Source organism: Diceros bicornis, chromosome 1 (assembly GCF_020826845.1).
Source record: "Diceros bicornis minor isolate mBicDic1 chromosome 1, mDicBic1.mat.cur, whole genome shotgun sequence".
In the NCBI taxonomy this organism is placed as follows: domain Eukaryota; kingdom Metazoa; phylum Chordata; class Mammalia; order Perissodactyla; family Rhinocerotidae; genus Diceros; species Diceros bicornis.
Genome location: NC_080740.1, coordinates 59,095,617 through 59,110,569, shown reverse-complemented (window position 1 = coordinate 59,110,569; position 14,953 = coordinate 59,095,617). Strand labels below are relative to the sequence as shown.

The 14,953-nt window shown below is 41.5% G+C and overlaps 2 protein-coding genes across 6 annotated transcripts in view; both read right to left on the bottom strand.

Moving 5' to 3' along the window:
* Window positions 1-14,953, bottom strand: part of LOC131406372 (protocadherin alpha-C2) — a 162,156-nt gene that overhangs the window by 113,912 nt on the left and 33,291 nt on the right. The window contains exon 1 of one of the 5 annotated variants that reach the window (XM_058542335.1): window positions 3,653-6,947. The exons of the other annotated variants lie outside the window; for them this stretch is intronic. Coding sequence (XP_058398318.1) covers window positions 3,653-6,034 — 2,382 coding nt within the window. The 5' untranslated portion in view covers window positions 6,035-6,947. Of the gene's footprint in view, window positions 1-3,652; window positions 6,948-14,953 lie in introns of those variants that run through there. 5 annotated transcript variants of the gene reach the window in all.
* LOC131406402 (protocadherin alpha-10-like) lies at window positions 9,663-14,833 on the bottom strand. The gene is given in 2 exon segments (XM_058542360.1): window positions 9,663-9,970; window positions 9,972-14,833. Coding segments are annotated over 2 exon segments (2,766 nt in total). The 5' UTR covers window positions 12,495-14,833; the 3' UTR covers window positions 9,663-9,727.

The window sequence follows — 14,953 nt, the reverse complement described above, 5'->3', positions numbered from 1 at the left end:
CTTGAGTATTTTGCTATATGGTTTTGATGGTTCACCTCCAATCTAAAAATATTGCAATGACACGTGAAAAAATTACTAGTATATTTATTTGTATGTTAATATTTTCCTTTATCTTGAATACACACACACACACACATATACTATTGCTAATTTCAGATCTTGTTCCACGTTTTTCAAATTTACTCCTTTCCTGATATTATCATTCTCCTAGAATTCTTATTAAAGTAAATGCAAAATTCTTTCTTAAAAAACTTATAAAGCAGACTCATCACTTTTTATGACACTGAATTCTGTTATGCATCTGTAAAACAATTAGTCTTTTGGGCCTTTAATCAAAATATAACATTAGACTAGATGACAGTAGGTTTAAAATGATATTTGAAGCCTGTCAGATTTATTTTGGAGAAAAAGGGAGCAACGGACCTCCAATCACTTCATTATGGAAATTCGGGACTGAGATATACATGCAATGTGGAGTCTTCAAGGGTAGATAGAGAGATGAATGTGAGAAAGTTTACTCAAGGGAAATGATGATATTATATATGTGAATTAAAACCAGATGTTAATGTAGGAATTACTTTCAAATACATAATGTGGTATTATGCGAGTATATGAAATGACATTGGAAAAACACCAAGTCATAAAAGAGTTTGATATATTGTACGAACCAATTACCCATCTTTTCCTTTTGGCTAAGATATTACAGATATCACCATCTCAGCTAGCCCCTATAAAAGAGATTATGCTATCTTTGAACTCATCTTTCGGGATGGGCCTGAGATCTGGTAATAGGCTAATGCCAAGAAGTCACATCAATATCGTTGTTAACCTTGATTTTATAAAATCAGTTGAAAAGACTGAAGAACTCTGCACCTGACCTTTACTAAACCAATCTGGTTAATCTTAAGTTCCAACTGTGTATCCTTCTAGTCATGTATTAGAGTGCGTGGTTTAATGTTCTACTAGTCCTCATCATCCACTAATATTCCATAATAGATCTAGTACTATTATTTATTGAAAACATAAAACAGAGAAATAAATCTTGAAGCCATTCATGGAAACGGAGGAGGCTCTTCGAAATCAACAGATTCGAAGTACTATCCAACATTATATTAACAAAATTATAGGATATGCTGAGTGGTGTTCCCTCTGCACTATTATGGCTTATTCAAGTACACAGTTATTTAATCACAGATCATTTGTTCAGTTAGCACAAATCTCTCAGGCAATAAGACTGAAGAAGACTGAATCCTGAAAGACCTGCACACATTCAAATATTTTCATAGGAAATATATAACTTTAAAGCTGTTATTGAAGTATGCCATTTTGGAAACACTGATTGAATCCTTTGTTGATGTTCAGGATCCCAGAAATAATCAAATTACCTCTTATATTTGTCCAAAACATTATCCTTATTCACAGCATAAAAAGGACAAGGTCGTTTTCGTTATGTGTCCTTTGGCTTTGGTGTTATGCAAGAACACTGCAAGAACGTCTTCTGATTTTTCTCATGTATTAAATGATTCTTCTTATTTATATCACTTCCAAACAACTGATCCACAGTCCTTATAAGACAACTCTTAATTATTTACTGATAGAATAATGTAAATACCTATCTCAATGTGGTGTTAAGACAAATGATAATGATGATCATGAACTCTTCTGAGAAAAAACATCACTTAACAACATAAAAAAACCTTAATTTCTATCTCAATTATGGCATTGTACAAAATTAATCATGAAGGTTTTTTCCTAAGCCAAACAGAAAGGACTCACCTGAATACAGCTTGTGCTTGATTTTCCTAGCCAGACCTATGCCTGAGCAGAGAAAAGATTTACTGTAGAAAGCACTACAGTGAACAAAAGAATGGCTCTGGAATATAAAAGATATGCCTTTGAATATCATCTCTATCATATACTAGCTGGATTGGAGTGGGCAAGATAGATAAATATCTCACCACCTCTTATCTTACCTTTAAAATCTGGATAGTCACATGTACTTTACAAGCTGTTATAATGATTAAATAAAACTATTTGTTTTAAGCCCTTCACACCATGTCAGACAAACAGAAATAGCTCAAATAGTGGTGGTTAATTATAGTTAGTGACCAAGGTTAGCTCTTGTTCTATTCTATAGCTACAGATGAAGAGAATTCCAGTACCATAAACTAGGGGATGGCTTTTCCTTTTCTGAAGATTTCCTAGTGTTCATCTGCATGGAAATCATCCTACTTTCTAGGTAGAAAATAGCCACTAATGCCTTTTCAGCATTTCTATTAACTTTATCTATAACACGGTTCTCCTTCCACATATAAATATATCATATATAATTTATTTCTCCACACAATACAATTAAAGGGTCTTAAATTTATACATTGCAGCCAAAAAACAAAAAAACAGAAGAAACTTCCACATTATTTGATTCACACTCTTACAGCTCTAAATACAAGTCCTCTGTGATCTCTTTAAAGAAAACAATTCACATGAATATAGCGTTGGGGCAAAAAAGAGTTTGCATCAAATGTATCTAAAGCATACGATGTTAAATTCTGAAATGTGATTGACACCATTGTCAAGTGGAAGTATCTTTATAGATACGCCATGGTCGTTAATGCTTAGTTAGTTAAAGCAATGTTATTTTGAAAGCCAAGTGGTTTGGTGAACACAGGCAGCAGTAGCACACTCCCCCATGTATGGGAAGACTCTCTTAAACTCAAGGCACAAAGAAGTGTGAATTTCCCTACCCTAAAATATTTCCATACAGCCTCATGAGAGGTACCATGAATAGAATAAATATAAGCATGATCAATGCTCAAATAAATCTTCCAGATAAATTAGAGTTCAATAAATTAATCTGGAGGAAAGCAGTCATGGGTTCAACGGGCAATTAGCAAAACCGACATATTAGGAAGTAAAGAAAAAAGTGATGGCTATATGAAGCAGCTGAAGACTATGAAGAAAATAAGCTGGAAATTATGAGGGGATTAAAGACAAAAACAGTAAAATTATCCTCAAAAGTAAGGCTGAAACTCCACCCACTAGCTCAAAGAAGCATGCCATCAATTATAAAGAAAGAAAAATTGTTATATAACGAGCCCACCTCAAAAGCCCGTTACCATTAGTAATAGATAAATTCTAGACTATAAGAAGGTCAGAATTTAAATATGTTTTAAACTCAAATTAACCAAATTTTGAAGATATGCATTATCATGGTAATTTTGAATGCATAAACATAATGAGTGGAGGACACCAATTAGAACAAGAAAATGGATAGGAAGAATGAATTTGCTGCAAGTAGAGAAGTAGAAGATTTGAGCCTTGTCCATACCTTCCATTTCCCATCAGTGATCCCTGCCTCCTTCCTGCTAACTTAACCTTCCTCATTCACAGGAAGCTTTAGCCGTCTATTTCATTATTACTATTACTACTACTATTATTATTTCTACCAACTAAATAATATTCCTGGTGTGTTCATGAAGACTGTGGCAAAAAGAAATAAAAATGGCTGGACTTCCAGTGTGCTAAAATAAGCCATTGGAAGAAAAATACAAAAACGAAGAAATGAAGAAATTAACTTACAGTATCTGTTGGTGAACTACTATGTGATTGACATTAACAGACAAGAAATATATCCCAGAATTACTGTACTTACATTACCGGAAACCTCCTGTTTGTCTCCACTATCTCCAGAACTCGAGACAGGAGGAACACTAGGACTGAAGGCCATGAGGTCGGTCTTGGGCGGCCCCTCCCCAGAGCATACCCTCTGCCTCTTCTGCTGTGAATACGACCAACTCTCCACTGCGCTGGAGCACATGAGCGTGGGCTTCCCGGATCCGCACGCGCCCTCAGTGGGCGGCGCCGAGCACCGCAGCGCCGTGTACAGTAGCAGCGTGAGCACCAACAGGCTGGACACAGCGCAGATGGCGACGATCAGATACACGTTGACATCCACAAGAATCGCCTCAGGGCCTGCGGCGTCTGCAGATGCTCGAGAAGAGGCCTTCGGCGCCTGGCCGCTCTCCACCAGCGACAGGAGCACAGTGGCCGTGGCCGTCAGCGCGGGCTCGCCATGGTCCTTCACCAGCACCAGCAGGGGCTGGCGAGGCGCGTCCGCCTCGTCCAGGGCACGCGTCGTGCTGATCTCGCCCGTGTACAGCCCCACGCGGAACGGGCTGCGCACGCCACCCGCCGCCGGCTGCAGCTCATAAGACAGCCACGCGTTGTAGCCAGAGTCCGCGTCCACCGCGCGCACCTTCGCCACCACGTGGCCCGCGCCCACAGACCGCGCCACCAGCTCGCTCACCGCGCCGCCCCCGCCGCCCGCCCCAGGCGGCAGCAGCGCGGGCGCGTTGTCGTTCTCGTCCAGCACGAACACCTGCAGCGTCACGTTGCTGCCCAGAGGCGGCACGCCCGCGTCGCGCGCGCTCACCTGGAACTGCAGCAGCTCCAGCTCCTCGTGGTCCAGCGGCTGCAGCGCGTACACCTTGCCGCTCTCCGCGTGCACCGACACGTAGCTCGACAGCGCGCGCTCGCCCACCCGCCGCTCCACCAGCGAGTAGGACACGCGCGCGTTCTCCTGCGCGTCCGCGTCCCGCGCAGACACCGTGAAGATGTGGCAGCCGGGCGGGTTGTTCTCCTTCACGAACACCGTGTACTCGGGCTGCGCGAATGCCGGCGCGTTGTCGTTCACGTCGGCCACCTCCACGGACACGCTGGCGGTGGCCGACAGAGAAGGCGAGCCCCCGTCCCGCGCGGTCACTACTAGAACATAGGCTGACACGCTCTCGCGGTCCAGGGTGCTGTCCAGCACCAGCGAATAGTAATTCTTGAAAGTGGACACCAGCTTGAAGGGGACATGGAGTGTTAGTGAGCAGGTCACTTGCCCGTTGCCACCGGCGTCACGATCGGTTACACTGATTAGGGCGATGACGGTCCCCAGTGGAGCATCCTCTGGAACAGAGAGTGATAGCGAAGTCACTAGCAACTCCGGAGCATTATCATTGATGTCCAAGACTTCTATCAAGATTGTGCAGTGACCAAACATTGGGGGATTTCCTGTGTCAACTGCTTCTATTTGAAGCTTCCATAATTTAGTTTCTTCAAAATCTATTTTTCCATTTACTCTTATTTCTCCACTGGCTGAATCTATGCGAAAAGAGGCTTCTGTATCAGAGGAGACTTCAGTTGCAAAAGAATAAAGAATGTGGCTGTTTGACCCCTCGTCCAAATCCGAGGCGTTAAGTCTAATAACCAGTGTACCGTTTCTTGCATTTTCCTGTAATTTCACACGATGGACTGCTTTGTCAAACACTGGGGCGTTGTCGTTTACATCCAGCACTGTGATGCGTAACTCTACGGTACCTGTCAGCTCAGGTTTGCCCCCATCAGTTGCTTTGAGCACCAAGAGAAGCTCCGGATCGACTTCCCTGTCTAAAGGTTTTTTTAGTACTAGTTCGAGCGGTTTTACCTGCTCGTCATTGGTCGGTACTTCCAGAGAGAAATACTCATTAGGGCTCAGTCGGTAAGTCAGCAGAGCGTTGGCTCCGACATCTGCATCGGAGGCGCCCTCTAGTGAAAAATGAGAGTCAAGAGCCCTAGTTTCGGAAATAAAGAGATTTTTTTGTGTCGCTGGGAACACAGGCGGGTTGTCGTTAACGTCCTTCACCTCCACCTCCACGTGGAAAACTTGCAGCGGCCTGTCCACGATCACCTCCAGGTGGATGCTGCACTCCGCGCTCCGCCCACATAGCAATTCGCGGTCGATCCGAGAATTCACAAACAAAATGCCATTCTGCAGATTTACCTCCAGAAGGTCCCCGCCGCCTTTGGACGCCACCCGGAACAGGCGCGGCACCAGCTCCGCCAGCTCCAGCCCCAGGTCCTGCGCGATGCGGCCCACGAAGGTGCCGTGTTTGGCCTCCTCGGGGACCGAGTAGTGGACCTGGCCGCTCCCAGCATCCCAGGCTGCGAGGAGCAGAAGCGAGAGCAGCAGACGCCGGGCTCCCTGGCCACCTGGTCCTAAAGCTAACATCACTGCTCGCTTCTGCTTAGTAAATCAACATCTCATGAGTAGAAAGGTGTAGTCCTTTGAGACCTTTCTTTGAGTCTTTGTTCCTGAGATCCCAGCTGATCTTAACAATATGGGTGTGTTTATAGTCTTTAAAGCACCGGATCACTGAAGAGTCTTTCTGGTCCGGAAATCATCGTAATTTTCTTCTGTTATCCTCTCCTTGGAGGACAACGACATCCTGTGGCTCAAAATGGAAGCGCGTTTGCGTTTATACTGTTTCTTTCACTTACATTGTTTCTTTCCTGATTCCTTCATATTTGTCCATTTTTCTTCGTGGACTCTTAATTCTTTCATTATATATTCCTTGTGTGTGACCACTAGCTCTTTAAAGGTGGTTTTGTCTTACAAATTAGAACTCCAAGAAGAGTTTTTCTTGGATATAGACATCTGAGAGAATGTACTACTGCACTACTATCATGTGTATGAACACAAAAAGTCCATATTTGGAGGTTACTAGTGATACTGTTTTTTAGACTTTTAAAAACTGATCATTTTGGAATGGCCTCCTATCAAGTTTACCCCATTGGTAACACTCTGTAATTTTCTATTGCTTAATAATTATACTATGTTGAATTATTCTAAACATTACTCCAGTTGTGTAGAGGATAACTCAAGATGCAAGTTCTCTAAGTTAACACCTCAACAAAATGGTGTTTCGAATCAATGTTGATATATAAGCCACTTATCAGTTTATTCAAAGATTTATTTGCTTTGATGTTAACAATTTACCAAGAACTGACTTCTAGAAATACAAAATATGTTTATTTTTGTCTCATTTTAAAGCTTTTTTTCAATTACTATATCTGTTCAGAGTGAACCTTGCAGTTTCCAGCCTGAAGGACATTACATTACATTACATCCATTGCTATTTGTAAAGATAATCTCTTTCTAATAAAAAAAAAACCACTGAATCAAGAATTCAAGTTATATTCTTCTGTTTATTTATATTCATTCTATTCTAGAATTAGTTTAAAGTGACTAAGGTATAAAGAGTATTCTAAATCTCATTCCTTCATTCTATTTTATTTTTCTGATATCTCAGATACAAAAAAAATTGAAATTTGCATAAAAACTGCTATCAATTGCAATAGAGTTTATCAGTGTTGTCTTAAAAAAGAAAAAATGTATTAATCATTCCCAAGACTGTTAAGGAACCAACTATCTAATATCTGAAATCCTTCTAGTAAGATGGCAGCCATTGGGAAAATCCCAAATTTCTCTTCTAAAAAAAAAATACTGTAAAAGGTTATCCAAGGGAATCTTCAGTTTTATGTAAAAGGGAGCTGCAGTCTTCATTTTGAACACTTTTAAAAATAGTGATTCAATGATTACAAATCTATGCCAAAGATTTATAGTTTTAACTACTTCTAATTCTTTTTTTAATTGTGGAAGCCATAAATTCAAGATCAACATATTTGCCTAAAGAAAAGCAACAAATTTTAGCACATGGGGTTGACTAAATTCACAAAAAGACATTAACTAAGAAATAAACCTCTTCATGTTTGCTGACTGAAATAATCCAGTTCCTTTTGGAATGATGCCACGCTGAAGGTCCATTCCATTTTTGGTTTAAAGGATTGCTTCATTAATTAAGTACATATGCAAGATAGTTTTTAAAGTACCCAAATACCCTGGTTATCATATAGCCAAATAACTATATTATATCACCAATAAAACTGTGGGTTGGTTACTCATCTTGAAATAGGCTATCACAAATGCTATGCCACCAAGAGCTAAAGAGTACTCATAATTAGCCTCACTTTAATGTCATCTAATAAAGCGCATGTTAAACATGATTATAAAAATAAGACGTTAGAGCTTTTTAAAAAAGGGACAAATTCCTTTTTTGGCAAGAATACTAAAAGCAATCCTTGATTTGGGAAATTTTTCTAGTTGGTCATTCTGAAATTTTGGTCATTCTGAATTGAATTGAAGAAACTACCTACAAAGTTTTTAAAAATATTTATCTTAATGACAGAGCCAGAGGAAGAAACTGTTAGACTAAGATTAGTAAAATTTGTCTTTGCTCTCTCTCAACTTCTCATTCTGAACTCTCATTTCCTCTCTTTCTGTACTTCCTCCTCCATAGACTTTAGGATTATTATGCTGCTGGATAAAACGCTAACTTGTTATGTTAATATTTTTGTGAATATTTATATTTTTAAAGGAAACATATCCAAAGGAGGCAAAGTTAAACAAATAGGCCTAAATTGGTAAACATATAATTCTATGTTTCATTAGTATCTCAGATGAAGAGATATCTTGGGACAAGACTTTTCTGCAGAGGGGCACACTGACATTATTATAAAGGGCTGAAAGAGAGTGGATATAAGAAGACAGAATTTTATACACAAGTTGAAATACTCTGCATTAACTTATCATCTATAATCTCTAAAAGTTGGAGACTGGCCATGGAAAATATTACCATTGAAGGCAATGCCATGCTTAAATTCCTACCACAATTGTCTTTTTTGGTGTTCCTAAACTTGAATGGAAATTTCAAGTTTTATTGCAAGCTATTTATGAAGCACATACAGAGTAAAAATTCAGTCTGCACACAGAAAGGAAAAAAGTAATTGCTAAGAACCAGAGTCTAGATGATAAACTAGTTGCATTGCTATCTGGTAACAACAGAATTAATATAAAAAAATGAAATCATAGGTATCAGGTAACAACCAGTTTCGGAAAGGCATAATTAATAGGGTAGCGTTGGCACCATGCAATTTAACGACTTGCATTTCTGAGTCTAGATCATCCAACACAAATCTGTGTAAGATGACTACAGAAGTTATTAAACTAAATTGCACTAAATGATATCAGATCAATAGAAAACATTCTAAGAGGATAATTCAATTTTCTCTTCAAACTTCTAATATTAATTTGGACTAGAGTAATCATTTTCAATCTCCTTGAAGGCGATGTTCAAATGCTTTCCATTATTAAACATAATCATGACTCCTTCCTCACAGCGGAAGAGCTAATACTTGAATATCATAAGCAATGCCTCATGCTGATAAAGGAGTAAATAGTGAAGAGCTGCTGGATAAAATATGTAAATAACTATGGAACTTTTTCTGTGGCTAAAAAAAGTGATTAATACACACAGGCACAGGTACCACAATGACTGAAATAAAATAAAAAACATTTTAAAAGCTCAGAACACTTAATTTAATTCCATAAATTAGGACATTTTTATGAATGAACTTCCAGTGTACACAATGTACTATTAAGAATAAAAGTGTAAACCCTGAATATTGAATATGTATCATGCATTATAAGTTACATTACACTACACAGATTCTTTCCTTACAGAGCAAAAAGTACATTTTCACCATGAAGAGAATTGACCAGGGCAGTCTTTTTGTTAATTTAATAGGGTCAGCTCAAAATTTAGATTTGAAAATTAAATAAACTTATAAATTAAACTACTAGTATTACAAATATTTGTGACATAAGATAGTGGTTTATGAAAAAAATCAAAACCTACATCATATATTCATAATGGAAAATTAAAATGAATTCAGAATAAATGGCATATTTTAAAAATTGAAGTATCAAGCAAAAGTCGATGCACAGGGTAATATAGACAAAATATAAAATGAGCTTTTAGAATAAACCATATTACCATAGGTATTACTAGAAATATTTGAGGTACTATAGACATACGCTGTATAGATAATAGGATGAAGATATTTCGAGACATGTATTTGAGGGGAAAAAATGGTGAAATAAAATATTCACAAAGCATAAATGAAAATAAAAAATAACCCACCTTCCTAGATTGGTCCCCTCCAATTGACTGTTCTTCCACTTTCGCATCGAGTACTGAACACGGTGGAAGGCTGGGACTGAAGGCCATGAGGTCGGTCTTGGGCGGCCCCTCCCCAGAACACACCTTCTGCCGCCTCTGCTGTGAGTAAGACCAACTCTCCATCGCGCTGGAGCACACAAGCCTGGACTTCCCTGGCCCGCACGCGCCCTCAGTCGGCGGCGCCGAGCACCGCAGCGCCGTGTACAGCAGCAGCGTGAGCACCAACAGGCTGGACACCGCACAGATGGCGACGATCAGATACACGTTGACATCCACCAGAGTCACCTCTGGGTCGGTGGTGCCCTTCGACGCCCGCGACGAGGCCTTAGGCGCCTGGCCGCTCTCTACCAGGGACAGTAGCACGGTGGCCGTGGCCGTCAGCGCCGGCTCGCCGTGGTCCTTCACCAGCACCAGCAGGCGCTGGCGCGGCAAGTCCGCCTCGTCCAGGGCGCGAGTCATGCTGATCTCGCCCGTGTACAGCCCCACGCGGAATGGGCTGCGCGCGCCACCCGCCGCCGGCTGCAGCTCGTAAGACAGCCACGCGTTGTAGCCCGAGTCCGCGTCCACCGCGCGCACCTTCGCCACCACGTGGCCCGCGCCCACCGACCGCGCCACCAGCTCGCTCACCGCGCCGCCCCCGCCGCCCGCCCCAGGCGGCAGCAGCGCGGGCGCGTTGTCGTTCTCGTCCAGCACGAACACCTGCAGCGTCACGTTGCTGCCCAGAGGCGGCACGCCCGCGTCGCGCGCGCTCACCTGGAACTGCAGCAGCTCCAGCTCCTCGTGGTCCAGCGGCTGCAGCGCGTACACCTTGCCGCTCTCCGCGTGCACCGACACGTAGCTCGACAGCGCGCGCTCGCCCACCCGCCGCTCCACCAGCGAGTAGGACACGCGCGCGTTCTCCTGCGCGTCCGCGTCCCGCGCAGACACCGTGAAGATGTGGCAGCCGGGCGGGTTGTTCTCCTTCACGAACACCGTGTACTCGGGCTGCGCGAATGCCGGCGCGTTGTCGTTCACGTCGGCCACCTCCACGGACACGCTGGCGGTGGCCGACAGAGAAGGCGAGCCCCCGTCCCGCGCTGTCACCTCCACCTCGTAGTTCGCCACGCTCTCGCGGTCCAAGGCGCTGTCCAGCAACAGCGAATAGTAATTCTTGAAGGTGGACACGAGCTTGAAGGGGACATGGGGTGTTAGTGAGCAGGTCACCTGGCCGTTGGCGCCAGAGTCACGGTCGGACACGCTGATTAAGGCGATGACGGTGCCCACCTGAGCATCCTCTTGCACCGGGAGAGTCAAAGAAGTGACAGCCACCTCAGGCGAATTATCATTTTCATCCAGGATTTCCACTAGGACGGTGCAGTGACCAACCATCGGTGGGATTCCTTTATCTGTAACATCTACATGAATTTCGTAAGTGTTACTATCCTCAAAGTCAATAGCATCATTTACTCTTATTTCTCCTGTCCTTTCATTCATTAGAAATTTCCTTCTTATGCTAGGTGAGACCAAAGAGCTAAATGAATACATCATTTCTTTGTTTAACCCTTCATCCGCATCAGAAGCATTTAGCCATATTACTAACGTTTGGTTCGCTGAATTTTCATACATCTTGACTTCATAAAGGGATCGGTCAAATATAGGGGCATTATCATTGGCATCCAATACCAGGATCAGCAGAGAAACAGATCCCATAAGTTCAGGTTTGCCTCCATCCGTTGCCGTTAATAACAACTGAAGCTGACGATTTTCTTCACGATCCAGCAGTTTTCGTAGAACAAGCACTGGGAATTTGCCTTTGTCTTTTTTGTTTATAACATCAAGAACGAAAAACTCATTTGGACTGAGTCTGTAAGTAAGCATTGCGTTCTCTCCAATATCCGCGTCAGATGCGCCTTCTAGCGGAAACCGAGAGTCAAGCAGTCGAGATTCAGGTATTGAGAGCTTTTGTTCTGAGACGGAGAAGACCGGTGGGTTGTCGTTAACGTCTTTCACCTCCACCTCCACATGGAAAACCTGCAGCGGCCTGTCCACGATCACCTCCAGGTGGAAACTACACTCTGGGCTCCGCCCGCACAGCTCTTCCCGGTCGATCCGAGAATTCACAAACAGAATGCCATTCTGCAGATTTACCTCCAGAAGGTCCCCGCCGCCTTTGGACGCCACCCGGAACAGGCGCGGCACCAGCTCCGCCAGCTCCAGCCCCAGGTCCTGCGCGATGCGGCCCACGAAGGTGCCGTGTTTGGCCTCCTCGGAGACGGAGTAGTGGACCTGGCCGCTCCCGACCTTCCAGACTGCGAGGAGCAGAGGCGAGAGAAGCAAGCGCCAGGCTCTCAGGCCGCTGGGTCTGTAGACCAACATCACACCTTTCTCTTGTTTTACAAATCGATGAATCAGCGGCCTAAAACACACACACGCTCCGAATTTTCCTATTCGATTTCTTACATCCGATTTGATCGAAATGGCTGAGATCTCAGAATGTAGCTCCTTCCCAGTCCTTGAGAAACACAGGATTATGCCTTTGTTCTGCAAAGCCATTTTGTGGAAGACAGCGACATCCGGTGGCTTAATGTGTAAGTACAACTCCATGAATTTGAAAACTTTTCCTTCATTCATATCTTTTAATTCTATTTTTACGTATTTGTATCCCTCTGGACTTTATGTCTCTTTTGTATGTAATAATAATCATCGTCCATCTCTAGTGCAGCGTTTGTGAATGTAGAATCTCAGACAAGTAATTCCTTCCCTAATCATGATTATCATTAGCTAAATTTGAAAATACCCTTAATATTTGTATAATTGAGTGTACTAGAATTTTGCTGGTAACAAATTTAGGTCTTTTCAAGTTATGACACTTAATTCACTTCTCTTCATCATTATTTTGAAGTTAAATAAATCTTTTTTAGACACTAATCTCAAGCATCAATTCTCCGTGAGGTATTTGCAACTCCTAAATTCCAGTCATCATTAAAATGTAGAGAGAAGATCACTGGCTTCAGCATCAGAAATGTCTCCATTCCGATTCCTATCCTCCAACTTACTAGTTGTGTGACTTGGGGAAAAATAGTTTAACCTCTCTCTGCCTCAGTTTCCACTTCCATAATAATAATAATATGGTGGTTGTGTGAATTATGACATATTAAGTGCCTAGGATAGTACCTTAAGGAGAGTGAGTGCTTCATAAGTGGCAATTATTCTCCGGCCTCGATTTAGCCACATTTATTTTCACAATGCTCAAGGCCAAAATTGGCTTCTTGGGAAAAATTATTACCTATAGAATATTGTTCACTCCATAATGCCTTTACTATTGCTACTGCACAGGCTAAGTGGTGGTTCCTGTCTTTAAGAGAAGAGAAAAATGGTTTTATTGAGAAATAAGTTATACAGGGAGAAGTTTCACTTTTTGATACACATCTTATATGGGCAAAAAGAACTTTAATTATGATTCTAAATAAAATAACTCAAAAATTTGTGATTTCCACTTTCAGAGACAACTGCTTTCATCTTTGTTACATTTAACCTTTTCAAATACCCCACGTATACAGCTTGGGGATTATCTAATAGTTTTATTAGTGTCAATAAAGTTTTTAATCACCACCTGCAGTAAAAATACTTTTTCTCTCTCTCAAAGTTCTTGGTACCATATATTCAGTAACTGAAATTCCCCATTAATAGATCTATGCTACTGAAAAAACTTGAAGTTTTTCTTTTTCCAAAAAAAGGAAAACTTAATAATAGGACCTTTGGTCTTATCCAAAGGTTAACTTCCTAACTTTAACGATGCTGTGATTTATAAAAGAGATATTTTTAAAAGAGATCAAGAATTTTGAACTCTTTTAGTTGTTATTAAGAGCCGAAAAATAGAGCAACACTCACGAATAAGAAAACTGACAAGAATTGGAGTCACTCGATTCATGGGCTTACGTGTGCTACTAAATTCTGTTTGTATAATTCTCCACTCCTTTAGAATAACTCTAGTGTCAAAGTCCATTCAAATTCTGATTTTAAGCTTTACTTTTCTTATAAAGCATGAATGAAAATGCAATGAGTTATCTCTCCATCCACATACCAATGTTCAGTTTGAGCTACTATCCGGAGTCTACAAATAAGTTTATTATTGATTAATCATCTCAACACAAGGTAATGATATAAACTAAACTCCATTCCTGATAATTTTGCATTTTATACCAAGTAATAACATAAACGTCCCAGTATAAATCTCCAATAATGAATAAAAAGTAGGGGGTAGTTAAATTACATCCTGTCAAATAATAGTAACTTGCTTTGACAAGCATCTCATGGGGCTATTGGATCTAAAACTTTAGTTGGATAAGAACCATCTGGAGTCCTTGTTAAAATGCAAACTTGCCAGTACTACTTATTTCAGAAATTCTGAGGTGGCATCTGGGAACCAGAATGCTCAATAAGGACTCCAGGTGTTGCTAACGCAGTTAGCATTGTCAGTCTAAGGATAGGCTGCCCATAGACACCAATTTGCCTGGGATATGCTCCATCTACATCTGTGGTCTTGTGTGCTTATTTATAGTGCCTCTTTCACTCTCAAAAGTGTCTGAGATTGGGTCATAACCTAGAGAGTTAGTCCTATCTAGTAACTACAACTTAGGGACTGGCATAGGGGAGCTTCATTATTGGTTTCATGATTCTGGCTTGAATTGAGGAATGTTACCTACAGAAGCACAGAGGGAGAGCTATTAGGCAAAATACTAAAGCATCTTCCATGCTCTCATCTCTCTATTTGAGCTTCCCAGCTCTTTTGAATCCTAACCTCCCTGGATCCCAGTGTGCTCACGCTTCCTGATGACCCAAAAAATAAACTCATTACTAAGATGGTCACTGATATTCCGAAAATTGGCATATGATGACAGCCCATATTCTGGAACAGAATAAAGATTAATATAAAGGACTATATTACCAATACAGCCATCTATAATAAAAAATAAAATTTATAATTATAGAAGACATGCTAAGTAATAAAGAATACTAGCTCTGAGACACTAGAGGAGTGGTGGGGTTTTTTTTTTTTTTTTTGGAGGGGGAGGCAAATGACACATCTA